The following is a 27,681-nucleotide window of genomic DNA, read 5'->3' as shown; positions in this document are numbered from 1 at the left end:
ATAGAGGACAAAAAAATGGGAAGCACGGTGATGGAGTCGAGCAAAGAAAGCTCAAGAAAAATGCCAAAGAAGAGGAGAAGTCTGCGGATTAACGTGCCAGTGAGTCGGTGAAGTATCAACTAATTTGGTTTCTTACTGTGACTTTTAACAAACTAATCTGTTACTGAAGTATTGTCCAGGAAACCAGGGCTGAAAAAAACGATAGTCTACAGCCGTTATTTTAGCTGTCATCGCTTGCGACGCAGGAGCGCGTGCGTGATTGACAGTTGTCTTAGTGCTGCGAATCTGAGTTAATCGGTTAATCGGTGAAGTTAACCACAAATATAAATCTAGTTAATTTCCGAAGCCTGTATTGAATGCATTTGCCATTTACTGGAAAGAACTTTGCACACAGACAGAGGGATTGTTTTTAGTTCATGTACACATTTTCGTCAGCTTGATTAACCAGCTGCAATAGTTTACGTATCACTACATATCCACTCTTTGTTTTCCGGACTAATTTCGAGATGTCACACTCAATATTTGCAATGATACAGAAAAAATATATGCAATTTTTGCTTGCAAATAATGTTTAGTTCATGTTACAACTATACATTTTGCTCTAATTTCAGTGTTCTCTTGATTAATTTTTATTTAGAATAAAGTTCAAGGGATACTAACTTGCTCCAAAGCACCAATCAGGACTTACAGTTAGATTCTGATAATTTAAGTTTCATTAGCCTACGCTAACCCTTTCCCTGTAGTCACCCTTCTTGCTACTTAATGACAGACAATATATAGTTCAGTCAGTTTTGTTCCAAACAAACATTACTGCATTGATACTGAAGAGTTGTTAATGTGCTGCTGTCCAGATTGGGCTAAAAGGCCCCAATTTTAATGTAGGATTATGAATGCGGTCATGTTTTCTTGGTTGACACTAAAGTGTCATATGCTCAAGTTTGTCACCTGCGTGCGAACCCCCCCATCCTCAGCATGACAGAGGCTCCAGTATAGTTGCAGAAGGAATAACAGAACAGCCTCGTGCAGCCACTTCATTATACATTTGTAACATAGCTGTTATTGTGCTTCAGAATGGATCACATCATTTGTCATATGAGGAATGTTACACCCTATCCTTGGTATGGGGGAGTGCTGTGCTGCATTTTGCGTTTTGCATTTCCCTGCAAAACTTTCCACAGCGCTGAAACATGTTTCTTTAAAGCAGGTGGCTAAGATTGCCACCATTAGTTTAGCTAAAGTTGCCTGTAAGAGCATAAAGGGGCTATGAAAACATTATGTGAAATGTAATTTATTTTCTTTTTTTAAGAAAAAATGTTATTATTACCCTTGACAGCCAGATCTGTTTTATGTGCAGGACTTTGGTGCGTTCACTGCCCCTCAAGTGGAGACAAGTGGTTCAACTAAAAGTGGCACTCAAATGGTAAATGTAATTCTCTCTGGATCATTATTTTAAATTTCCTTGCCAGTTTGTTTTATCAAGTCCCCTCCCTGTATAATTTATTATGTTTATTTACACATGCTTGTATGCTTTAAAATATCAATTAAATGTGGATAAGGGCAGCAGAATATTACACAAGGCCATGTCTTCTGTTCTACCAACCCACTTCAGCTTACAATAACATTACGCCCACAGTGTTCAGGCACAGCTCAAACATACACTGAAAATTGATTTTTTTTTTTTTTTCTTTTTTCCCAAAGAAAGCAGCTTCATCCTGCTCTTATTCATTTGACTTGCAATAGTCATCCTTTGTAGCCAAAATGCATAGTTTAGTTTTACTTTAGTAATATTTGCGCAATACTGATAAACCTGTAGTGTCTTGTGTTTTGTAAGACACAAGCAGTATTCAGATAAATCCATACTTTCTTGCCTTAACAAGCTGTTGCACAATGCAAGATTGAGATTTGTTGGCAAACGGAAAAGATGGGTGTGTGTGTTCACTCCTCAATGCTGCCACAGGATTGGCTTAAGCAGAAATGTACCAGTGGGGTAAGGCCCAGCTTTAAGGAAGTCCCAGGAAACCAGACAAAACAGTCCTTCCTTCTTTTGATTAGTCTCTTTACAGATACGGTTGGCCTTTGTGTTTTCCTATTAGTGCCTTCTTCTTTCCTGCAGAGCAGCAGATTTCCTGTAGGTTTTCATGTACTGACAGTGTTACCAAAACATTCCTGTTGCATTTCATTGTTTGCAGTAAATACAACCACCCTGTAGACTGTAATGCTTCACTGTATCAAAGCCTACAAATAGTTAAGTGATTTGCTGTTGGCACATCCAGAGCAGGCAGCAGGCAGTGGTGGGAGGAGGCTCTCTCCGTCTCCTGCTAGATTGGCTGCCATCTCTCATGTTTTGTTTTGGTTTCTGTACAGCAAATAGCGAAGGTTTTCTCCATCTGTTTACATGATAATGACCTTGCAAAGGCAAACTTGTAAACAGAGAGAGACTAAATGAAAAATATGTTTGTGCACTTGAACTGTGTACAGTGCTGATTGTTTTGCAGATCATAAAACTGACGATGCTTTTATTGACTCATAAATGGCCTCACTGATAATATGCATGCTAGATTCCAAGCTAACACTTTATGATATGGTGTCTCAATTAAAGAGAAAGTGTGGGCATATTTTTAATGTTCAAAGGTGGATTTTAGTTGCCAAAATCCAGGATTAGGAAGACTGATAAACCCAATCAACTTAATTTTTATATTTTGAGCAACTTTTATTTAATCACATTATGTCACAACTATAACTGTTTCCTAAAAAGTTGGCACAGAATGTAAAGTGTGGATCGAAAATATGAGTTTTTTGCCAATCAATTACATTTTTATATTTATGCATAAATGTTTTCACACATATTAATACTGAACATATTCTAATTTATAATTCGATGGCATCCATCCATCCATCCATATTCTTATCTTCTTTACCTTTTTAATCCAACTCAGGGTTGTACAGAGTTGGTCCTCAAGGGCCACTGTCCTGCAGGTTTTGATTGTTTCTCACTACAGCACACCTAAATCAGCTTAATGATTCAACATATTTTGGCAGCACTTGACAACAAGCTGTTGAGGAGAACCACTTCATTTGAATCAGGGTGTTGGAACACAAAAACATCTTAAACCTTCAGGACTGTGGCACCCAAGGACTAAAGCTTGACACTCCTTAACAAAGACTGAGTATTCAGAAAAGTCTTTGTACACAGGAGTGAAGAAGGAAAATCAGCCATAGAGATTTTGCAACAGTAGTTGGATGAATTGCTATTTGGGGAATAGTCATCATATATTGGTGAAAATGACTTGGACCTGGACTGTTCCCCTCCGAAGTCATGCTGTTGTGATGGTTGCAGTTTGTTTGGTAGTCTTTGCTGAAATATACAAAGCCTTCCTCTTGATGGGAGCAGATATTGCGTTAAAGCCAGGAGTGTCCAGCTCCTGTCCTCGAGGGCCACATTCCTGCAGGTTTTCCATGTATCCCCACTCCAACACACTTGACTCAAATAAATCAGTCATTGTGCAGAACTACATTGGTTCTGGGGTACATTTAATGGAAGCCATGTGTATTGGAACAGAGATACACTAAAAACCTGCAGGACAGCGGCCCTTGAGGACTGACTTTGGACACCCCTGCTCTAAAGCTTGTAGTGCTTTTCAGCATTGATGATGCCTTCACTGACGTGTAAGCTGCTCATGCAACCCCAAATGATTAGAGCAGGGGTGGGCAACTCTGGTCCTTGAGGGCCACAGTCCTACAAGTGTTGGGAGTTTCTCTGCTGCAACTTAGCTGCAGCAAATCAGTGGGTAGTTAGCAGACTGGTGCAGTCAGATGTCAAGCTCTGCAGCAGTCTGCTAATCAAGTCTGATGTGAGTCAGCTGTGTTGCAGCAGGGAAACTCTCAACACTTGTAGGACTGCGGCCCTCGAGGACCGGAGTTGCCCACCCCTGGATTAGAGATTCAGGCTTATTTAACCGTTTGTTGATAACATGCTTCATGACCTCGCCCCTCAAGACACGTTTTTTTTTTTCTCATTAAAATTTTAATTATTCTGATCATAGAACAGTTTTCCAATTTTCATCAGACCATTTTAAATGAGCTTTGGCTTAGGTAAGATCAGTATTTCCGTTCATAAACAGAGATCATGGAAGGTGGTGCTCCCATTCCAGCATGCAACACAGTGAACCATAACATTTTCTATATAGAATTTAAAAAGTTTTTTTTTTTGTTTTTTTTTTTTTTTGGTTAAGTATAAATGGACCTTGTTATGAGCCCGACTGTGCGACGACTGGGAGAAGCTACAAGAGCACAAGAACCCCCAAAAAATGGAAATAAATGAGCTTGATCTGAATGAACACAAAGATTGTCAGGTGATTACAAGGAGATTCTTCCTGTCTGATAAATGCAGACATACGCTGGCATGCATCAGTATGGTTCCTCAAGGTGTGACATGAATAGTATCACACAATGTGTCTGCTGCTGTTTTGTTGTGACTCCAGATAGCTGGTTTATTTTGGTTAATAAAGTCACTTCTACAAGAGACAGACTAAAAGAAGATTTTGGAGAGTTATGAGTGCTATATCAGCTTATTAGGCATAAAATATGGGTGTTTATGGACCAGAGTGTGCATAACTCTGCTCTGTCTGTACTCAGCTATTAGATAGCTAATCTGTTATGTACAAAGATACCAGGTAGTTTGAACTGCACGGCAAGTGTGCACCATTTTCCTTTTTTTTTTTTTTTTTTTTTTTTTTTTTTTAACAGCTTTATACTTTTTTATCACTGCCCACAGTGCCCTTTACTTTTGCAATAATTTTATTGTCTGTTCTCTTGCTGTGGTATGCAGTTTCTCAAGATGAAAGATGATCAGAGTTAAAGTGGAAAACAAATTTGTGATCTTTTCAATCAAAAATGTTTTAATTCTTGCTCAAATCAAATCTAACATCAGCGGTGGTATGAGGTCACATTAGGGCGCATGACATTATCAATACTATCTTAAGAGCCAGTAATACTGCATGCTGTTTGCAGTTTTTATGAAAAGAAAGTATGACTCCTAAACTAACCTGCCTTCTTCTGATGTGTTGTTCATCAAAACATTTGGGACTTTATCAGATAAAAAAAAAAAAGAAAAAAAAAAAGTAAAATGAGAGCCTGGACTGTTGAGAAGCTGAAATCCTTTAATGAGCAAAAATATAAAAACATTTTACTTTGAAAGTGTTGAAAGAAGAATTTATTATCACAGTGGCAAACTGCTACTGTCCCAGCATTTTAGAAATGGGAGTTGGTCTGTCCATTCATCCATTTTCTTGAAGTTACTGTGGTTGAGCAGCAGCCGAAGCAGGGAAGCCCAGACTTCTTCTCCCCAGCCACATTCGCCAGCTCATCTGGGGTTCCCAGTTCAGCCAAGAGATAGTCCCTCCAACGTGTCCTAGGTATTCCCCATTGTCTCTTCCCAGTGGGACAGCTGGAACACTTCACCAGGGAGGCATCCAGGAGGCATATTAATCAGATGCGCAAGCCACTTAATCTGGATCTTGATGCGGAGGAGCAGTGCCTCTACTCTGAGCCCCTCCTGGATCTGAGCTTCTTGTCCCATTGTTAAAGGGAGAGCCCAGCCTTTAACAATGAGGAAACTCATTCTGGCCGCTTGTATTTGCGATCTGAATTTTTCTGTCACTAAACGCAGCCGGTCACCATCAGTGAGGGAAGGAACATAGACCAGTAAATCAAGACCTTTGCCTTTTGGCTCCGCTCCTTCTTTTCCACAACAAACCGATACTGAGTCTACATCACTGCAGATGCTGCACCGATCTGCCTGTCAGTCTCCCATTGTGTCTGTCCTGCACTTTTCAACAAGACTTTGGGACACTTGAATTTCTCCACTTGGTTCAGGATCTCATTCCTGACCTGGAGAGGACACTTCACACAGAAGTCCAGTAATGAAACATCACCCAAACTCAGATTAGGGGAGGTCTTTCCTCCTAATCACGCTCCTCCAGGTCTCCTTGGCATTGCCCAAGTATAATATGAAGTCCCTCAGCACAATGAGGGAGTCCCCAGGAGTGCTCTCCAACACTGCATCCAAAAGCGCCAGCAATGTATAGGTCCTCTGAACTGCAGAGTATAAAAGCGGGTCAGGCCCTTATCAGTGACACTAGTTCCAGAGCCTGAGCTATTTGTCGAAGTGAGTCCACTATATTTAACTGGAACCGCTCAACCTCATGCACCACCTTATGCTCGTTCACCACTAGAGAGGTGACACGTCCCTAGAATTAGCTTCTGTCGACAAGGATCGGACTGCTAGTCCCAGCCTTCATCTCCCACCCAACTCGCACCACACCATGAGAATTTATATCAAAATGAAAACTAATGTTCTTTTTGTTTGTTTTTTTTATCAGCTGGTTTCTTTTTAAAACTGTTTTTACATTTGAGTTATCTTTGCACCATTAAACTCAAATATTTGATTTAAATTATTTGGAAAGTTTAGTCTTTTACTACAGAGTTTTCTTCAGAAAGATTGATGGGTTTTTTTTTATGAAAAAAACAAACGTTTTTGATGCAATTTGCTTATGACACCCACTTTCATATCTTATACTATTTTATGAGATATATATATTTGAGATGTTGGTATCATGAACAGTTATTTAACTAAAGAAAACAGTTTTTAAGTTTGCCAAAAGGAGAAGTGTAGCAAAAAGTGCAAAGAGCAGCTGCCGTGTTGCAATAAATCTTTTTCTTTATATTTCCTCATTCATTCTGGTCCTTCACTTTGCAGACTTGGATAAAGAGCTGTCTCAGAGATTTGCACTGCAGCATGTCTTGCATCATGATCATTACTGATCCTGAAACATGCATTATCTCACAATAAAGGACAATAAATTAACTTTTTCTTTTGTCTCACAGGGAGACCGTCTCGTTCATTCAGCCAGCCCCACCAAAGGAGCAAAGAGCCCAACCAGCATGCCCCCAACACCCCATTCTGCTCCAGTGCAATCAAAAGCTAATTCAGCTTCACCAAAAACTATCTTCCCCTATCCTTCCCATCAAAGCGCTTCACCCAAATCCCCGCGTCGCCTGAGCTTCAGTGGTATCTTCCGTTCTAACTCCACGACTGCAAGTATGAAAATCTTCTCCAGAGCCAAGAGAGGTAAGTCTAAGTACTAAGCTGGCTATCATAATAAACATTTAGCTTATGTTGAATGCGATGATTAAATATAAACTCAGTGCTGTAAGAATGAAGACTCAGAATGAAGATACATGTATAGGAAGTTAGACACAATAGATGGAACTGTGTCTTCTCAAGGATTATTGGTATTTCCCTCTTTGTGAAAAAGAGAGAGACACAATCACGAACCTGTCAGTGTAATTGAGTTAAAGTATTCAAATATTTTACATCTTGAATGTGAGCTGGAATGCACCGCATCCTCCAGCTAGTTTTCAACTATACTACAGAACATTGTTGCACATTTAGGGAAGTAAACTTTACCTTTTAAAAAAAAAAAAACTCCACTGCTTTGCTTTGTGGCGTACAGCAGCCAACGTGGTCACAACTCTCATCAAACCTCATCATCTTAATGCTGTCAACAACTTTCTCTGTGAAAAGTATTTTACTGTTATTGTTGTCTCAATCATGACCTATTCAGACAACAAATAGGTTGTCTCAATAGACATCCTATTTGTCTCAATAGACAACCTATTTGTCTCAATAGACAACCTATTTGTCTATCCTCAATCCCTGAAGGTTTCTTCTGTGCAATCTGTGAAGAAACATTTTTATAAAGTTACATGTCTGCTATTTCACAGATGGGTCACCAGCTATAGTACTCTCACCAGCCAGCATTAGTCTAATTTTACAATAATGTTTTTGAGAAAAAAGGAAAAAAACAGACAAACTAGGAAGAACAAGGCCTTGCTTCATGAAGGAAGAGACCCAACTGGCAGATATTCTGCTCTCATGTCTCCATGTTTTTCGGTGCTTGATCATTGCATAATAAAAAACAGCCTTGTTTTCATGGAAACGGCCCTGCTGAAAGTGCCATCAACCAGCTACACAGATGAGTCATGCGTTTTTGGCTTGTGTGAATACCCATTCTTCTGTGTTTCCTTACAGAGGGTCGTTTTGGCAGCGGCTGATGGAACAGTTTAGTTAAGACCAGAACTTAAAAGACAGCCTGCTCTGTTTCCTCTGAAGATTGTTAATAATAATGTTCAAACTAAAACACAACCTTAACATACACAAACAGCTCCATGCTTTGCAGTGCAGCTGCTTTGGCTTACTGGTGTGCAATACAGTTTAACACATGGCATCTTCTTCATTTAGCAATGATTTGCAACTAAATAGTTTTTTGCCAGTGAAATTATTGATTGCATTTAAAAAATCCAGACTAAAAATCATGCAGCAAATGAGAAGCCACATCAGCTTTCTGTTTGCAGTGTGAGAGGGATGTTTTTGTGGAGACTCTTCTTTGGCCACAAGGGTGCGCTGAACATACAGTCTTGTTTTGATTTGTCTATATGATAAGCGTTAATAAAGCTGTCGTTTCTGTAACGTCTCTTTCTCATGACTTATTGGCCATGTTGGACAAACAGAATTATTTCTTATGTCATGACATGTGTTCTTTAGTTTCAGCTCTTGTATGAGTTGAACATTCACTGAGCAAGAAAGTCTTGTATTCTTTTCCATCAGGTATATTTGCATCTTAACTTGATGAAAGATATAACTACAAAGTTTCCTCTTTCCCAGCTGCTTCTAAATATGTTTTCCCATTGCCTGGACATTGTCAGCCACTCATTGCTGTAGCACTTCCATAACCTTATCTGGAAGTGACCAGACTCTCAGGAGCTCCTCACACAGCCATGCACAATTTTTACCCCCTCTCTCTCTCACCCTCTGTTGCTACTGTGGGCTGTATGTTGTCAGTAAATAAAAGAACTTGCTAGTTTTGACAGTCCAAATTCTTAAAACGCATGCCGTATAAGGGCAGGAGAATGATTTATTTCCTTGAGGTAGAAAATAAGACTTTCATGGACATGCACACATGTCAGCTTTTCTCACAACAAAATGCTTTAAATGCTTCTTGGATGAGAGAGTTTTCCAAGTCCAAACTACACTGAATTCAGCTAATTTTATTTGGATAATGAAATCTTTATTACATCACTCACTGTTTGTCTGATCTCATAACTCATATTGGCTATTGACTCCCACAGCAGAGTGGAACACTTGCATAACATGTTAATTGAGATCTGTACTGGCCATGCTTCAGTTAATCTGGGACATCTGTTGAGGGTAGGAGAGGGGAAAGATATTGAATGGAAGCTTTCTGATCAGCTGACAGAACATGGGATGTCCCGCTGCTGTCATCTGATGGGGGGGGGGCTGGTCTCAGCAGTCTTAAAGGTCAGGCCTCCAAAAGTTACAGACAGCCAGCTGCACAAATGGCAGAGACGCAACAACTGTCTCTTTATTCTGTGATATTATACTGATCATTTAAAGTTAGGTCTGTAACAGGCTGCATTAGTCTGAATAAGTTCCATCACGTGATGACTGAGTGAAGCAGATGTTCCTGTGCTGAATTTACTCTTGTACGAAAAAGGGGAGGCGGGGAGATGTGGCCCTTAAGCCAATCAGTGGAGTTTCCTTCATACACTGCCCTCCTTTTACAGGCTGCTGATACGCATGCTATATTAAAGAGACACCACCCACAGCTGCACCTGACAATTTGCAGCGCTGACACAGCTCAGAGGGGGAAGGCGCTCCAGTCGGTCCCAGTTGTTATTTGCATCATTGCTGCTGAAACTCTGTGGAATTTACAGCTTTCGCACTCGTGTCGTTTTCATCAAATCGATGAGCTGCACGCCGCTTCCTGTGTGGCTCAGGGCTATTTGTTTATTTTAATATAATTTTTCATTTTTCTTTTTACCTGGATATGCAGTCTTTGTGTGTTTTGATGTCTTACCGGGGTCATTCACAAGAAGTCAGAAAAAAAACATCTTTATTCATTGATTGAAGTCTGCAAGTTCCCTGAAGACCATCTTTTCTAGATCCAACTTGCATCATCTGGATGTAATTTTAGCTTGTTTTTCAAACTGCAAAGTGCATGAAGTGAATCTGACTTGCAGCAGTTTTAGCATAGGCTTGTGCTGCTTTTGTGAAACAGATGGTCATGGTAATATTTCATTTTGGGCCAACAACGCACTGCTTTCCATGAAGAGGTTTGGCAGCCTTAGGAGAAGCAAGAGACAAAAAGAGCAAGATGGGTTAGGAGGAAAGCATCACACTGAGGCGTCATCTCTGGCTGGTAACGTACTTTGCTCTCCATCCATTTCGTTTAATCTTACTAGCTTTTTCCAATTTGTTTTTCTTTTTTTAAATATATTTTAAATGTTAATGTTTTTTGTAAGTATGTTAATGTTGTTGGTTTTTGTTTTTTTTTAAGTTTTCTTTAGAATAGTGCTGTATTAATATCTTGTTAAAACATCTGGATTAATATCCATGCCTTAAATTCCATGAAAGCAATTGTTATCAGTTCAGATTAGTCTTTTCCACATTCTTTTTTTTTTTTTGGCATGTGTAGCTAAACTTGATTAATCATATGTTTAAAATACTTAGTTTAAGTTGTTTTAAAGAGCTGCTTATTAATCTGTTAGCTCATTTAGATGTTAGTTTGTGGCCAACTGGAAGAGTTGGTCTTTGATTAAAACTGGGCCAATGTATTAAAAAAAAACAAACAAACAAAAAAAAAAACATAATGGAAAAAATAGATCCAACGTACTCCAGAATTACTCCGACATGTTACAGAAGTACTCCAGAATTACAACCCAGATGAACATCATTCACACCTCTCTAAATGCTAATTTAGCCCACTACCTACAGATCTATGCATGTGGATGACACAGAAAGATGTGCATAACTGTGTTCCTTTTCTCCTTATTCAATTGTTTTATACGTTTTCCAACAGCATTTGGTAAAGTATCTGTTATGTAGAAAGACCTCTAATTGAAGCACCAGGTAACAGTTACCGCATTATGCGCATTTGTCTCGGTAGGCTTATTTGTAACTTTGCTAGTAACTTAATTTCTGCCTTCTAAGCCATGATTCTCATTAGGTTTTCAGGCAACTCTAAAGACTGACTACCCGCAACAAACTCAGAGCTCAACCTTCACATGAAGTGGCCTGCATGCAAAGCTGCTGTCAAAAGGGCTGGATATAAAAAAGAAATATAAGTAAATAATAAAATCAATGAATGGCATATCTTTCAGATAGTGATAAAAAAAAAAAAATCCTGGGCTGACACTTATTTAGATGTTGTTTTTGTTTGTTTTTTATTCTGCCTTTATTTCATTGGATTTTTATGATTGTTGTATTTTATGAGGAGAAAGCACATATGTTTTATGTGGCTGACCTGAAATTCTCTTTTGCTGTCTGGTCAGTGTGGTTTTCTTAATGAAAAAAAGTTTGAAATTGAAAACATAATAATGAATACCAGTCTTTTAGCATTAGACTGCATTAAGTGTAATTGGTTGTATCCAATAAAACAGTAGCTAAAGGTACTGAGTGCTGTTCATTCTGACCACTGAAGGTGCTACATATAGTTGAGGTGCTGCTAACACAGCTGATATCTGGTTTCACAAGTGCATGCTATGCATCTGCACAAAGTGTCGGGATACAGGCCAAAGATGGTAAAGCTGTGTTTGAGGGACTGACAGGGGGGGGAAGCAGTCTGCAATAATTTTGCATCTCCAACAATTTAGCGATTAAGTGACATGATGAGTAATGCATTATTTTAGAGAAATGTAGGAGCAGAATTACAGTCAGTTTTTGTTTTCCAGTTATCCTGTCATTTCAGCAGAGTCATTTATAGCCACTCTACATCATGCCGCACCAATGTCATTATTTTTGTCCCATATCCAAAGGGAGTTTGGAAGTTTAGTTGCTCTGTTTGGAGTGCTTCATTAAAAAGGAGCTGAAACTGCCAGATGATGTGAAATTAGGTTGTATTGTTTACTTGTGTGTTGTTGGTTTTTTTTCTCTGTGCAGGCATTATCCCCACAAATAGTATTTCTTCAGGTTTTCAATACAGGAAAGAGGCCATGAAAATGACACCTAGATGCAAACTACTGCTAATGCAGCTACTGTAAGGGCAGCAGTTTTTGTAGTGTTCAAGTTTTGTTTTATCACGGATCCCAGTGCTCCTGGTTTAGAGCTATTTGGACCTCCATTGAGCAGATGAGAGGTGCAGAGTCTTGTCACAGTGATCTATGATTGTAAGTGGATGTAAAGTTCTGCAGTCTGGCGGTACCTCCACCTGAACCATAAGTTCTTTGATCCAGTCATTGGATTGTGGAAGCAGAGCCTGTGATGCCTTTAAATGTGGCAGGCAATGGGGTTTAAGATGCTGATCTGTATAAAACTGACATCTTTATAAACATCAGCTTTTAAAAAAATGTCTGAGGTTCTCATCTGTACTTTAACTGTTCAAAACAGCTGTAACATCTTGTTAACATCTAATCATCTAAAGAGGCTCACCTGGCTTCTAGAGTCTCTCACGTGACTGAAAACACTTTCAACCCCTCAGAGGATAACCAGACGGAGAGGAACTGCTTTTATGGGCACTGCAATCATTGTATTAAATTGTGTTTCTACCAGAAAAGATTAACTTGCTAAAACACACACACACACACACACACACACACACACACACACACACACACACACACACACACACACACACATATATCAAAATAATATCAAACAATTATGTTCTCAGCAATTTGCATTGATTTTCAAAAAAGGAAAAAAAAAATCTTGTTTAATCTTCAAAAATTTGTTAAAGGTTTGGGTGAAAGCTGAAGTTATAAACAATGTTCAGTTTAATTTAATCCACTTTGTGTTTTCACTTTGTGGGGAGGATCTTGATGGTGACTGACATCCCCTGTTCTGTTTGATTAAAACTCAAGATGGGCAGTAAAGAATGCAGGAACTTTACATTATACATTTCAGATGCTGCAGTAGTTCTTTACTGTTTTTTGGCATGTGAAACGGTACTTGGAAAAAACATAGATAAATAATTTTTTTTCTATTAAACAATATAGAAAATGTCCATTTTCATGGATTATCTAGCTAAAGAGGGATAGCTAGCCATACGTTTCCCTGACAGCGCAGTCCATCGCACAAGAACATATCTTTTCTTTGGTAATTTACTTGTAAAGTCTAATTCAGTGTATGGCCTGTGCATGTAAAAAGGTAGATGGGCTGGAGTTTTAACAGTAGTGAATCCATATCTTGTTTCCTGAGTGATGCCCCCACCCCACCCCGCATTAACCAGCAGAAGAGAGGAGTCACTGCCCTGCCGTTATCTGCTCCTGTGGAATGTGCCACAACGGCGTGGCTAAAAAAAGAAAGCCACACAGCGGAAGCTGGCCACACCAAAGAGGCCCGGGGCAAGCCAACTAAATGTCAGGAGATAGTGTAGAGTGGTCTTGGACAGCCTGAGGATAATGTTCGCTTGGTCTAGTTTAAGAAAAATGTAAGAAATTATTGATAGTTAATCTTTTTCTTGTCAAATTATTGTTTATTATCTGTAGTCTGGAGTGGCAGTGGTTAAGTAAATGGTTTTATGCTTATTAATAAGAGAATTGGTTAAGTCATTGTACTCCACGGATTGCTGTATTGAGACTTTAAACGTGGCTCACTTTGGTGCATAACTCACTGTTTGAATGACTATGCTTTTCTATATTATATTTAAATATGATGGAGAAATTGGCCCAGTTTTTTGGTACAAGTCAAGGCTGATATTTACTAAGCTTCCTCACGTGATATAATACTCTCAGCAACATCGTAATGCCAACATTAGACATAATAAGTCATCTGGTCATCTCGTGCTGGAGTCCTCGTAACGTGAGCCATTTGGTCCACATCGTTCATGTCGCTCATTGTCTGGCCTCAGAAATATGTTCCTGGGGAGGAGCTCAAGCAGTCTGAGTGTCGCTTGTGACGCCTGACGTAGAAGAGCGGCCTGTCATGTGACAAACGCTCAATCTGACACTGCAGCAGCAGCTGCGTCACAGACAGCTGACCGTTACACTAGTCTGGTTTGATGTGGATCTGCCTGCTTACAACAGAGAGATACCAAAAACAAAAGAAGCACAGCCTGCAGGATTCACTGCAGATTTTCCCTTTAGAATTGATCCATCATTGATTTGCTTTTTACTGCATTTATTTGCATTTATTCATGAGTTGAGCTTCAGACTGCTTTCAAGGGGTTTTCATGAGCAGTTAGGAGGATGCAGGTGTCAACAGATGGTAATTTACTGCAGTGTTGTAAAAGATGCCTTGACTCAGCTGTGAGTCAGGGTTTTCTACAACTTTGGACTTTGGACTAATTATGCAACCACATTTATATTCAAAATATATTTGAAAATTACATATGGAGGCGGCTAAAGTCAGCATAAAGACCATACATGTACTCTTGTATTCCTTTTAAAATGATTAATATAAGCCCCTTGTTATGATGGATACAGTAATACTAAAGTTCCAAACTATAAAACTCCTAGAATCAGCTACGTCTTTCTTCAGTCTGGAAGTTATTATTAAAGCTGGAACAATTGCAAATTATTATCCTTTAAATTCTCTGTCTTTTGAAAATAAAAAAAAAGACAGTTCTCATATACAAACTTTACACATAGATGTTTCTACTGTAATGATTTTGTTTTAAAATTTAAATCAAGCTGCAGCCATCCGTTTAGCTTATGCAGTGCCAGTGCATCCCTGTGGATCAACTGTAAGACTGGCTTGATCTCTTTATCTGTTTATCTGGCTTTATCTGCATCTGTGTTGTCTCTCTCTGCTGCCACTGTTCATGATGGATTAGGTATGCATTCCATCTCTTGTATAACATGCAAGAGAATTGATGGCATTCACAGTGGCTGTACCACAGTTACACCAGCTAACCATATCATTGATGTCAGTCAGGACTGCATGTTGCTGAAAGCACAGCAGAGATAGAAATCGAAAGAAGCAAGCGATAAGCTCACATATCTGTGCTGGACTTTATATCTCTGCAGCTTCTGGATTCTTGACCCCGCCCACCACACCGACCCAGGCATCCAGCCAACCTGTGTTCCCCCAGGAGGCCCAGCAGAGCAGCCAGAGTCCTGAACGTTTGGAGTCAGGCTCTCGAGCCCGCTCTCTTTCCACGCCTCCGGACACAGGACAACGCCTCAGCCTTCCCTCTGCTAAACCCCCAATCCCTTCAACAAGCCCTGTGCCACCCTACTTTACCTCACAACATGTAAGTCACAGAGCAGATCATTTTTACATAGATTTCATTTGTATATTTGGAGAATTAAAGTTACGAATTTGCTTGGGGACAGTTCAGTCAGTGATAGTGAACTTGGAACAAGTTATTGATTATTTTCTTAGCTGCACTGTTACAAAACTAAATCAGAAGTCACCTCTGCAGATTTTGCAGAGCACAATAAAAGATCACAAATACCTACTCAGCTATCTTGGGGTACAGGAAGCAAGTGAAATATTTCTTAAATTTGCTTACAAAAAGGCACATAACTCAGCAAAATTCTCCTCCATTGCAGGTAAACTGTGGCATCTTTGTGCTTATTAAGTGTCAGTAAAAGCCCAGGGGTCATGGGACATTGACACAGAATTGTTTCTCCATACACGCCCTCTTGTCTTTGACTCACTCGGCTTTATTCAGTCATAAGAGTTTATTTTGGACAGTGGTGAACAGAAAAGCACAAATGTATGCCTTCTTTTTACAGCAAAACCAACCGAGAGACAGTTCAGTTTCTAGCAGAGGAGATTTCTTTGAAGGGGTCTTTTTTTTTTTTCCTTTTTTTCCTGTTTGAGTTGGGATTTGAAACAAGATTTCCATTAATCAGGAAGGGAACTACTACATAACCGAGTGAGCCCTGGGTATAAGTAATTAAATGAAGACCTGTCTCAGTCTCACTGCCTGGAGTATTCATGGCTTCTAATCAAAGATGGTAGATCAATATTTCATCACTTTGATGTATACTGTTGATATTAACACCCAGAGACTCATGACTGGTCTGTACATCCATTGTATTTTCTGTCACACAAAAGCAACGCTCACAAAATAATACTCTGGAGTCATCATTTACCTTTTTGCCAAATCCCATTTTGAGAGCAATCACTTTAATTGATTTCAACCTGTCTGCCTCATTGAGCTCTGCTGTAATACAAAAAGCAGGCCATGTGCCTGGTGGTGCAGAGGGGTCAGATTTATGGCGGTGCAGGGGTAGATTCTGGCAAGAGAAGTGCTGTGTCCTCATCGTATGAGGACACTGGGGACCATAGACATCTTAAAGCAGGTATGCAGGCATTCTCATACTGCTGCAGAGGCTTGTTGTGAAAGTGGGGAAAATGGGCAGTCATGTATCAACACGCACACATTGAGTATGCTAATTCCCAGCATGACACAGCATATTTCCAGCTGGGGAAACGTGTTGTGTACCAGATGCAATTAGTGCAGGTTTGTGTCGCGTTACTTTCAGCCTGCTGCTACAACCAGCGGCTCTGGGAAATGTTTTAATGGACCCCAGGTGGCCTCTGGGTTTGGTTTGAAGTAATAAACGCTGAAGACGTGACAAGGTATCCCCAGCTTCTTGCTGCTAGGCAACGTGAGGGATTTCCTAATAAGGTGAGGCACCCCGGTCGTTCTGTACGGAGGGGTGTGTCCTCAGCGCGCGAAGCTTCCGGCTTTCTCTTCTCCTCACACTTCGTGTGCCAAATTTATTTTTCTGGTGGTAAGTTTTAGGTTTTCAATAATGTCAGCAGTTGATAAGTTGCAGTGGGGTTGTTTCCCCAAACTCCGTGCGTGGATGTAGGAGCAATGTCGGTCCTCCCTCCATGCTGCGCCAAACAGACCAGGACTGTTCCACTGCGTGTTTTAAGGGGGTGTGTGTGTTCTGTAGTGTAATAATAATGTCCCACTTTCAGCTCAGCCATACAAGTTCTTCCTTCTCGTTATTTCACTGTGTATTTTAGCGGCTTTTGGAGTAGCTTTTTGTTAATGCTACCACGTCTGTTTGGCCCGAGGCGATTAGTATGCTTTTGCAGGTTTTTCGCGCACCACAGTCGGTGTATTTGTTGGGACCCACAGGCGGCGCTTTAGCCTGCTGCTCACTCACTATTTGCTGCAAAGTTTTTGTTGTGCGCTGGCTTGTGGTGTTGCGAGGATTGGCAGCGCTTCTCACTGCAAACTTGTGCCTTTCCCCCTCTAGGTCTACGGCTTATTCGAAGGTATGCTGGAGAAACTTGAACTAGGTGATGATGGTAAGTGTCCTGCCAGATCTGCTTAGCCACTGCTCTTTTACTACTACCAACGTTGTAAATCTTGGCTCAACAGAGTGTGAAGGTGATTAAGATATAACTGCTCTCTCAGGTGTGCAAGTTGCATATTACAAAGGGTAATCTGGTTGTTGGTGCAGTCTAAATTCTTGATTCCCTGGGGATCATAGGTTATGTTAACATATCCCTTCATTTACTTATATCAAGTTTATTATATATAAGACTATCTGCTGTACTTAATATACAAAGATGCATATTACTATCTGAAAGTAAATATGAAAAATGTTGTACAAAATTTGCCAACCAAGCCATTGTTTAATTGTATCCTTTCAGATAATCAAGTATTTACTAAAACTTGTGATACCACTTGATGGCAAAACTACACAAATAATCTTCAGTTGCCTCGTCTTTGAGAGAGCTCCGTTCCCTCAGTGCTTTGCTACCCATGTTTTTCCACTGTGTGCTTGTTGATATTTGAAGTGTAATTATCTGAAAGATGAAGCGGTAAAGGCCTGTAAGTGGTCCGTGGCTGTAATGGTCGTTTAGGGTGTGCATGTTTTTGTTGTTTTTTCTTATCCCAATTCTCATTAGGTATTCCCAGAGAGATTTATCCTTCCACTAGAATAGTTTCTCTACTTTTTTCTCTTACAGCTGCTGAGCCAGAGAGTGATATTTACATGCGCTTTATGAAATCCCACAAGTGCTACGATATCGTCCCCACGAGCTCCAAGTTGGTCGTGTTTGATACGGCACTCCAAGTTCGTACCACGTTAAGTTTCTCAGTTTGTATTTGTCAAAACATTTATTTAACAAACGCATGAGTTTACAATGGACAACAGCAGGATTAAACGTGAAAATCAAGTTTTATGATTTCTAAAGTGTTTCTATTGAGAACTAAAACAGACCTTCAATTCAAGTTAATGTTCAATTCAGACCAGAGTTGTTGTTTTTTTTTTTTTTTTAACCTCAGGATAGTTTCAGTTGAGCAGCTGAGCAAATTGTCCTAAAGATGTTAAACACTAAACCGAGAAAGGTCTCACCTCTTTGATGTGTAGAGTTTAAACTACTAAAGCTGAGCATTAAAATCGCTTATCTAGAGGTGAACCAAAACAAATCCACAAAGCGCTGAGAGTTCACAAGAGAGGCTACTTTTCTCCTTGAGAGAGGGCTGCAACCCAAGGTTACTTTTGGCTTCTGCCTTTATGTAAGTGTTTACTTTATCCACTGTTTGCATGTTCTGCATCGAGATGATGCAAAGAGGAAGTAAATCCTTCACGTTGAATAATCTTGAACAAGTTAAGTCTATTTTTTGCATAACTGAACTAATTTAGCTTGTTTCATCTTAGTTTTATGTTCATCTGCAAACAGAATAATTTACTTTTTGGACACAAGAGAGTCACATGTTGCTGTGAGGTTCTTTGTACAATTTGATTGGAATTTTCCATTTTTTTCCCTTTTTCATTTATTTTAACTATTGCTTGTCAGGTTAAGAAAGCGTTCTTTGCCTTGGTGGCCAACGGAGTGCGGGCTGCTCCACTATGGGACACAGAGAAGCAAAGCTTTGTGGGTAAGAACTCTGAAATCTACAAGAAGGGTTACTTTAGCACGCATTTTTGCATGCGCTGAAATAAAATGGCGCACACAAAAAGCCTATTGCATCAACAGTACGAGTCTTATTTTGATTATAGCTGAAGCAGTTTCATGAAGTGGCAGCACTGGTTGTTGCAGCTTCTTTTTAAATTCCTGTTTTGTGGCAAGTTTGGAATAAAAAGACTTTTAATTAACACTTAGGGGAGTTTTAAACTTATTCTCAATCTAGGTTTGGTTTTTGTCACGTCCAAGTCTTTATTATTCAAGTAACATTTTGGTGGAAATCATTTATTTCTCTTTACTGAGGTGAAAAATATTTGTTCTGGCTTGAAAAAAGAAAAAAAAAATCAAAGCAAGGAAATACTTTTGTATTAGCAGCTGTGGCTAATGGACCATGATGATCTATCAAGTAGAAGTTAATTGAGCTCTCATAAGCTCTTAAGCACAGAAATGACTCATCTGTCTTGACCAGAGTTTAGCAAAGGTAAAAACAGGCATCTCTTGCTCACCCTCAGTTATGAGTTCAAAGGACGAGCCAGCAGTGAATTGCATTTGTTGAGCTTTACTGCAGGTCAGCCTGTGATGAATAATAAATGGAAAGTCAATGAGAAAATCGAGTGAGGCGTGGGGAACCAGCAACATGTTTGAACCACACCCACCTCAGCACCTCCTCCACCCAGCTGCACAAAGTTTTTTTTTTTTTTTTGTTGTTTTTTTTTTTAAATGGCCTGTTTTCATTACAGGAATGCTGACAATCACAGATTTCATCATCATACTGCACAGATACTATAAGTCGCCAATGGTAGGTTTACCGGACTCGTGAGATTTTGAATATCTCATTTAAGTTTAATGTTAAATCTTTAAAAAAAAACCCAAAACAATTAAAAGTTTATCTTGTATTTCAGGTGCAAATTTATGAGTTAGAGGAACACAAGCTGGAGACCTGGCGAGGCAAGTGTTCTGTCATGTTGGTGCTGCACACATGCATAAAGATTCGTCCAGCACTATGAATGTAAAACCATTTTTTATTCTTTGGTACTCAGAGGTTTATCTTCAAGCAACATTCAAACCTCTAGTCAACATATCACCAGAGGCGAGGTACATTTTCTAGAATATTCACTATAAAGTGTGAACTTTTTGTTGCATATCATTTTGTGTGTAAGCTGATTTTTGCTTTTCTTCTTGTAATTGTCATGTTTGTATTTGCAGCTTATTTGATGCTGTGTATACCCTCATCAAAAACAAAATTCACCGTTTGCCTGTCATTGACCCGGTCACGGGGAATGCTCTTTATATTCTCACACACAAGAGAATCCTTAAGTTCCTCCAGCTATTTGTGAGTGCAACACATCACCACATTTTAAACAAGCTGAAATAAGTTCATTCAGACTTGGCTTGTCCCATTTTTGTTTCTTTGCTGCCCCCTAGTGGTGAAGGGAACTGATATCTTGCTGCCTCATTCTGGGCGTGTTTCTGTTTCCCAGATGTGTGAAATGCCAAAGCCAGCTTTCATGAAGCAGACTCTGGGCGAGCTTGGCATTGGAACATACCACGAAATTGCTTTCATCCACCCAGACACACCCATTATTAAAGCGCTCAACATCTTTGTGGAGAGGCGAATCTCTGCTTTGCCTGTGGTCGATGATTCAGGTGAGATCACAACTGGCTACGTAAGTTCTCCTCCTGAACTATCATTATATCCATCAAATGTTCTTGTTTTTAATTTTCTTTTCTTCTTGCAGGAAAAGTTGTTGATATTTACTCCAAGTTTGATGTGATCGTAAGTCTGCCATTTCCAGTTTACAACTTTTAGGGCCGAAACTGCTGTGAGTTTATCATTTTACTCCTGTTTTGTTTGGGTGCAGAACTTGGCTGCAGAGAAGACATACAACAACCTGGACATTACAGTAACCCAAGCATTAAAACATCGCTCTCAGTACTTCGAAGGAGTTGTGAAGTGCCATAAAATGGAAACGATGGAGGCTATCGTGGACAGAATAGTCAAAGCTGAAGTGAGAGACAAAGATGGATTAAGGTCTTTCAGAAATAGCCTATGGTCCAGTTATCAGCTTTAGCTGCAACTCCTCTCTTTTATCCCAGGTGCATCGGTTGGTGGTGGTGGATGAGCGCTCCAGTATTGAGGGCATTGTTTCCTTGTCAGACATTCTCCAGGCCCTGGTCCTCAGCCCTGCAGGTATAGATGCTCAGCATTGCTAGCCCCACCTATCCTTCTGTCCTGGACCCTGAGCTCTCTCTCTCCCTCCCATCTGCCCTCTAACCCTGCCTCAGGTAGGAAACGCACCTGTTTGACTGAAAGCTGGTCCTCGCCTGTAGCTGGCTCTTAAGAGGCATGGTGCCCCTCTGACATCCTGCTTGTCCTGCTGGATGGCGCTTGGTCACACAGTGTTATTTGGATTTTGTCAGGAAATTGAGTTTCTGGTTTATGCACAACTCTGGAAACATTTGAAAAGTTGCCTTACAAAGATTTTCAGACGACTTTTGTTCTGAATGGAAGGAAAACGGAGTTATACTGGTCGATGTGGTTTAGATTTCTTTACCTGTGTTAATTTAGTTTCTGTTAAGAATAGAATTGCAGATCTGGTTCATTTTCACCAAGTTATGCCACTCAGGTGATATGCGTGAAAAGACTTCAGGTAAATGTCCGCTGATTTAATTTTTTTTTTTTCCTTTTTCAAGTCTATTATGACTTCAGACAGTAACATATTTTCATTTTTGTGACAAGAACAGCCTCCAAAAGTGGTTTAAGGTGGATGTCTGTACAACCTAAAGTAGAGAAGTGCACCCTCAAGTATTCAGTTGTATAAATCTGTGCGAGAACTTGTTCCGGCTAATCTTTCATTGATACTTCCCAACAGACTGCTTCACCTTCTCTTATCAATACAAATTTCAATAACAATAATTAAATCATGTTTTTAGCCTTTTAGCCCAAATCACTATTAGAAACACAAATGTGAAAAAGTGGGATATTTTCCATAATATGGAACTGATGTGGTTGAATCAGAGGTGGAAAAAAGGGTGAAGTGGCCTACACCAGAGGTACTCTGTTGGGTCCTATGAGGTCCACAATCCAGCAGGTTTTCTATGTATGTATGTCTTTGTTCCAACACAGTGGACTCAAGTTAATGAGTCATTATATGCAGCAGACTCAGACAAGTAATTCATTTAGTTATATCAAGAGTTTGCTGTTTTATATACAGGTACATCTCAGAAAATTAAAATATTATAAAACAGTTTAATATTTCGACACTCATTTTAGAATGGAAAACCTATATATTTTATAGATTCGTTACACATGGAGCTAAACGTTTCAGATACATATCAAATGTCTCAACATTTTCACAGCTGAAAGCAGATAAGGACATGTTGTAGTGTGAAATGGATTTTACTGAGAAACGTCAGTATTTCATCCCTTATGATATAAACCTTTCTTGATGGTTGCCTTTGTCAGCAGTACAATGGAGGTATTCAGGGTATTGAAATTGCCTCTAAATTTCCTATATCTTCTGTCAAAGCTGCACAAAAGGGAATTCTACAGATGTCTCCTGTCACAACTTTGTGGAGTTAAAATGTTTCTTTGCAACATGTATCTTCAGAGTCGAGTTGTACCCCTCAAGACCTCACATTAGTTTTGGTGTTGCTTTTAATGTTGAACTATGGCACAGAGAAAACCCTTATGTTTACGTGGGTACAGTTGCTTCACTTTAAGTCTTTAATGTTATGAACATTATGTGACTTCTGAGTTTTAAGTAGGAAGTCTGTAGCAGTCTTTACATGTAATTTAAAAATTCCTGTAGTTAGGTTTTCAGATAATCACACAGTCAATCACATCCTGTTCTACATAGATGCTTCACGTATTTTATATTCTTTTAAGTTGATATTTGGCTTGTTGCAGATGTAGCTGCATCTTGCTTCTGGCGATCTCTACTTTGTGATTGATGTTTGGTATTGATGTGCTTGAAAATAACATGCTTGCACAGTTTTTATCAGTTTTTAAGTCTTGGAGGTTGCTATGTGTTTGCATTCAGGCCGACTAGTTTAGAAATTCAACCCAGGATTTGTTGACATGCTTATATCGGTTTTATCTGTGTATTGACACGTCTTCGTAGAAATTGCTACTGCTTGTTGTCTGGTTCTAACTAAACTCCCATCGAACAGTTGTGGTGGACTCGCTGTAAGTGGGAAGTTCAGCTCAGACAAGGTCTGAACAGAAAATGAGGCACAAGTGGGGTTTTTTTTTGTTGTTTTTTTTTGTTTTCTCCCATGTAGGAATGGAACTTGGTTATTAATGTTCACATATAAATGTCTTAAAGTTTTAAGCGAACATGAAAATGCATCAATCAGCCATAAACTAAACCAGATATTAAAACTTATAGTTGCTAGACCACTTTCAGGCCTTTATCTTGATCTCCTGACCTGAAAATCCATTAAAACATTGTTATTAACCCTTAACAATGACAACAGAATCTATGCTGCATACACACTTCACATGGTTTTCAGAGCTGTGTTCCCTGCTCTGCCCCAATCAGATGAGATTTAACTGTTTTGGATGAAGATCCTATTGCCTGTTTTTTTTTTGTTTTTATTTTTTGTTTGTTTTTTTAAAACTACAGTTTAAATGGTTGTCTTCACAACAGTATATATGTTTGTTGGTCTGACTGCGTGTTCTTCCTCTCCTCCACAGATGCCTGTAAGGAGGAAAACCTGACTGACTGAGAGAGAGAGAGAGGTGCATCAGCTTACATGGCCGAAAGGAGCAGATCCAGTCTGAAAGTCCCAGAGATGCCTGCCACCAGTGCAATACTAAAGCCTAGAATCCAAAGAGGAAGACAGCTGAGCGAAGTGGAGTCCTGCTCTGACATGGATTTTTCAGATTTTTTTTTTCTGCTTTGAACAGTGATCCGACACACACTTGTAACATTACAGATAAAATATCTAACATGGTCACCTTTCCTGAAAAATATTCACAATCATAGTGCTGTTGTCAGATAAACTTTAAACTTGCAGTTAAAAGCAAATATAACCATCAAGTAAACATCCACTGCTGCAAATGATCTGCTTTGGTAGCACAACTACACTTCATCCACAGTCATTTATGACTTCTGTCATTAAAGATAATCACCAGTGCCAAGATGGAGCACTTAATGCTCAGGCTTTCTTTGTGCCTTTTTGGTTTTTTTCTTCCTTCCACACATCTGTGTGGTCTTTTGCTTTTTTTTTTTTTTTTTTTTTTTTTTAAATTAGTTAGGGTTGTTAAGGGCGAGTTATAAAGGAGTTCCTGAAATATTAATATGTAACATCAGTACTGATAGTTTTTACATCCTCCTCAGTTTTTCCTTCACTTGGCTGCATTTTGTTGTGGTTGAGGTCCAGGATTCCTATTTGGTCACGGTTTATTGGAACCAGAATTATGCAGAGCTCAGACGAAAGAGGAGCATTTTTGATGATTCTGTTGGACAAGGGTAGAGAATGGATTTTCCTTACCGATCGAGTGATTTACAGTCGCTGTGATTTTAGAATGAAAAGGTTTTATTAAACATTTCTACATTCATTCGGCGTGCGAAGCGGCTTGTTTATCTCAGCTGTAGCTTGACAGGACTCATCTCTATCTTTGACTGTAAATGGGACTGTTTTTGCAAAACATGTAAAAGTTTTATTTTTTATGAATGTGTGTTTAGACTGCAGTTTTAATGTTTTTGTAAATATATTGCAGCAATATGTCTAGTTCAGAGAGACTTTGTATCAGATCAACATGTACTGTAAATGTGCAAAGCATGACAAACTACACTTCAGCAGAATGAATGTTATTTTACTTTTTCTATTTTTCTGCCTGCAGAAAAATAAACAGACACTGAATGTACATTAAAGCTGCATTCCTCTGGCGTTCTCTCACGTTGCACTCAAGGAGCCAATCTTATAGTCTGAGTTGAATTTCTTATGAAATTTTACATGTAGAGCTAATAAATTGGGCTCTTTGACCCAATTTTTAAATGAATAATAGTACCATTTATGTTTTGAAATAATGCAATGTTGCTGCAAGAGACAGTGAGTGAAGAGTAATAAGGTGTAATAGATGAAGAGCTGGTGTGACATCAGTATTAATTGGCAAAACATCTCAGTATAAATTCTAACTAAAATAATGCAGATTTTGTAAAATTAATCATATTTGTTTCTTTATCTTATAAATGTATATTTTCAGTAGGTTTTTAAGGGGATTTGGAATAAACGACAATAGATGCTATCAAGATATAAGGTATGTCGCAGTCATGAATGTAAAACAGAACTATATGACAGAAAATAACCAAATGTAGAGCTGAGCATTCAGTAGAGGCAATTTTTACAAACTGTTCGGCCACATTTGATCACCTCTTTCATCTACAGATTTCAACATGTTTAAAATAAAGCTTGTAAAAAGTCATGGACACCTCAAGCTTTAGCTCGGAGTGCAAAACATCCAAGGATTCAAATTTATTAAAGTTGAAGTTAAGATTTTGCATATTTCTGTTGAGTTTTTATTCCAGTTTGCTTTTCTCCTCACATTAACCCAGTGTTTCTCAAATCCAGTCCTCAGACCCCCCTGCCCTGCATGTTTACCTTAACACACCTGAATGAAATAAAGGGCTTGTCAACAGGGTGCAAAGAACTTCATCAAGTTTGATCATCTGACTCGGGTGCTGTGGAGGAGGATCATGTCTAAAACAAGCAGGGGAGGGGGGACATGAGGACTGGATTTTAGAAACACTGCATTACCCTAAGGGCATTAGTTTTGTTTTTTGTTTGCTTTCCGACTCTACATATATTTTAATCCACACAAGCAGTTTGAGTGCTGGGCAGAATTCTTCGCATCCTAAACTTCTCTTTTCTGTCACATTTAGTAGATGAGTGGAAAATTTCAACACAAATGAGACATCCAGCTGTGATTTTTGCTGCTGGAGCTTCTGCTGTCCATACACATGTTCTGAATCAGATCTGAACATGGCTTTGAGCGATTTCTATTTTTATTAAAGTGAGAAATTTTCATGCATAGTGTGATTACCCATCAGAACTTTGATCTCTGAAAGAGCAGACTAGACCTAAACGGGTTGTTCCTGATGAACAGAGGTTCTTCATGAAGAGCCTACTGGCATTTATTCCTTTTTTTTATTTTCAGTCATGCAAAACTATCGAAGTCAAAGAATATATTTTTAAAAATATAGATATATATTTATATATTTAAAATGTCTTTTAAAAATACAGAAAATGAATATATGTCCTCTTCAACTCTTTACATTGGACTGTGAGTCATTTTCAGATCTTTCTTTTTTTTTTTTTCTAGTAAACGTCCAGACAGCTTTAGGAGAAATGTTAGAAGACGTCATGCTGTGTTTTCTAAACCTCTGGACTTATTGGACATGCTTTCTCAGTTTTAACAGCTTGAAGACAGTTTGGGTTTGATGCCAGTGAGCTGTTGCTGGCAGCCACCCCACACATTTTTTCCAAGTCTTCTTTCCTGCTGATTACCATATCATGTGAGATTTAGATGCTTGTCTCACACATGGAGCCAACGCTTCGCCAACCACGGACAGCTGAACGCTCCTCACTGAGCTGGAAGCTGTTGAGCTCTGCAGCCCTGCAGCCTTTCCCCCCCCCCCCCTCCCTTCGTGGCATGCTGCCCTGAGGATATTTTAGAGCAGGGATAGGCAACCATATGCGCCAGTGTGCTCAGAAAAAGGATGGTTTTATTTCAGCAGAACAAGATCGCAGCTGATGATTCATCTTTCATATATAAAAACAACCTGCCTGGTGAAATCAGCTGTCAGATTTCACCCGCACTGGGTAACAATATGGTGAACTTTAGACTACTTGCAGGCTGTGACTGCTCGGTGTGCAGGATCTTATTGGAGAGTGTGTGCGCAACAACCACAAGGTGACACTGTGGTACACACATGCTCCAAAATCAGCTTCCATAGCTGCTCCCGTAATGAGGAACTATCACTTTTATCATTGAATATTTACATTCCTGTAACTGATTAATTATTTCCAAGCAGAGATTTTGATCAAACCTCTTTGAAGGAAATTGCCATTTCAGTGGGAAGTTTTGAAAGGAATGAAGTATGGCTGAAAATGACGTAGATGTGGATCTGATGGACTACCAAATGAAGGGTAAAGCCAGACCAGACTGACTCCAGACAATCTTCTTTGATCTCCAAATCTCCCTTGTGATATCCAGCTCCGGGAAAGCCTCCCTCACACCTTGTAGCCCTAAAGCAGAGGAGGCAAAAGTGGGCTTTACCATCCCCCCCCCCCCCCCCCCCCCCCACCCTCCTCTTCACACTGCCCATCATCCTCTTCACACACACATTCACACACACTGGACTCTCTTTTGAAAATCTAGGACCTGATTTAAAATTCCTCTTCAGAGCGTGTCATGCATTTTATATGCATGGCGAGTGGGAGAGAGAGAGAGAGAGAGAGAGAGGAGGGGATTGAGGGTGGGAGTGAGTGGGGGGGGGCTTCAGTCCAAATGAACTTCCCTCTGCTGTTGGGTCTCCTCAGGGATATATATATATATATGTACACACCACCATTACTACTTCTCGTTCGTTCCTCACCCCTCATTTTCTTGCACCATCTGCACTCATTCAACATTAGTTTTACTGCATCATGCTTTGCACAAATTCCACCGAGCAGCGGGGGGGCATCATAGCCTTTGAAGACAAGTGTGATCAGAGCAGAGGCAGGGGGTGTACAAAACCTGGCCTCGGGGCATTTGGGGTTCTTGC

The 27,681-nt window shown here is 39.6% G+C and overlaps 1 protein-coding gene across 3 annotated transcripts; it reads left to right on the top strand.

The window, feature by feature from the left end:
* On the top strand, positions 1-23,942 carry LOC306758261 (5'-AMP-activated protein kinase subunit gamma-1-like). 3 transcript variants are annotated; one of them, XM_079243526.1, is made up of 16 exons: positions 1-99; positions 1,355-1,420; positions 6,886-7,129; positions 15,004-15,272; positions 17,245-17,296; positions 17,963-18,069; positions 18,797-18,878; positions 19,645-19,703; positions 19,807-19,852; positions 19,945-19,999; positions 20,111-20,237; positions 20,386-20,551; positions 20,644-20,681; positions 20,767-20,913; positions 21,002-21,095; positions 23,604-23,942. In XM_079243526.1, exons 1-16 carry the CDS (start codon positions 16-18, stop codon positions 23,633-23,635), a joined length of 1,668 nt encoding a protein of 555 aa, XP_079099652.1. In that variant the 5' UTR covers positions 1-15; the 3' UTR covers positions 23,636-23,942. The 3 variants fall into 3 exon arrangements, with proteins under 3 accessions (XP_079099652.1, XP_079099651.1, XP_079099650.1); XM_079243525.1 differs by lacking the exons at positions 1-99; positions 1,355-1,420; positions 6,886-7,129 and adding an exon at positions 9,706-10,280 and having other exon boundaries at positions 15,046-15,272; XM_079243524.1 differs by lacking the exons at positions 1-99; positions 1,355-1,420; positions 6,886-7,129 and adding an exon at positions 9,706-10,280 and having other exon boundaries at positions 15,046-15,272; positions 21,191-23,942.
* Positions 23,943-27,681: the final 3,739 nt, after the last annotated feature.

The sequence above is a fragment of the Telmatherina bonti genome, assembly GCF_933228915.1.
Source record: "Telmatherina bonti genome assembly, chromosome: 7".
NCBI lineage: Eukaryota > Metazoa > Chordata > Actinopteri > Atheriniformes > Telmatherinidae > Telmatherina > Telmatherina bonti.
Note: the sequence above shows the minus strand (reverse complement) of the source record. Positions and strands in the feature narration are given on the sequence as shown.

Excerpts from the sequence above, each read along its gene's own strand:
- LOC306758261 (XM_079243526.1), top strand. The coding sequence starts at position 16 with ATGGGAAGCACGGTGATGGAGTCGAGCAAAGAAAGCTCAAGAAAAATG. Across the intron at positions 100-1,354 it reads GTCTGCGGATTAACGTGCCA|GACTTTGGTGCGTTCACTGC; the intron begins GTGAGTCGGTGA and ends TTTTATGTGCAG. Across the intron at positions 7,130-15,003 it reads CTTCTCCAGAGCCAAGAGAG|CGATAAGCTCACATATCTGT; the intron begins GTAAGTCTAAGT and ends GAAAGAAGCAAG.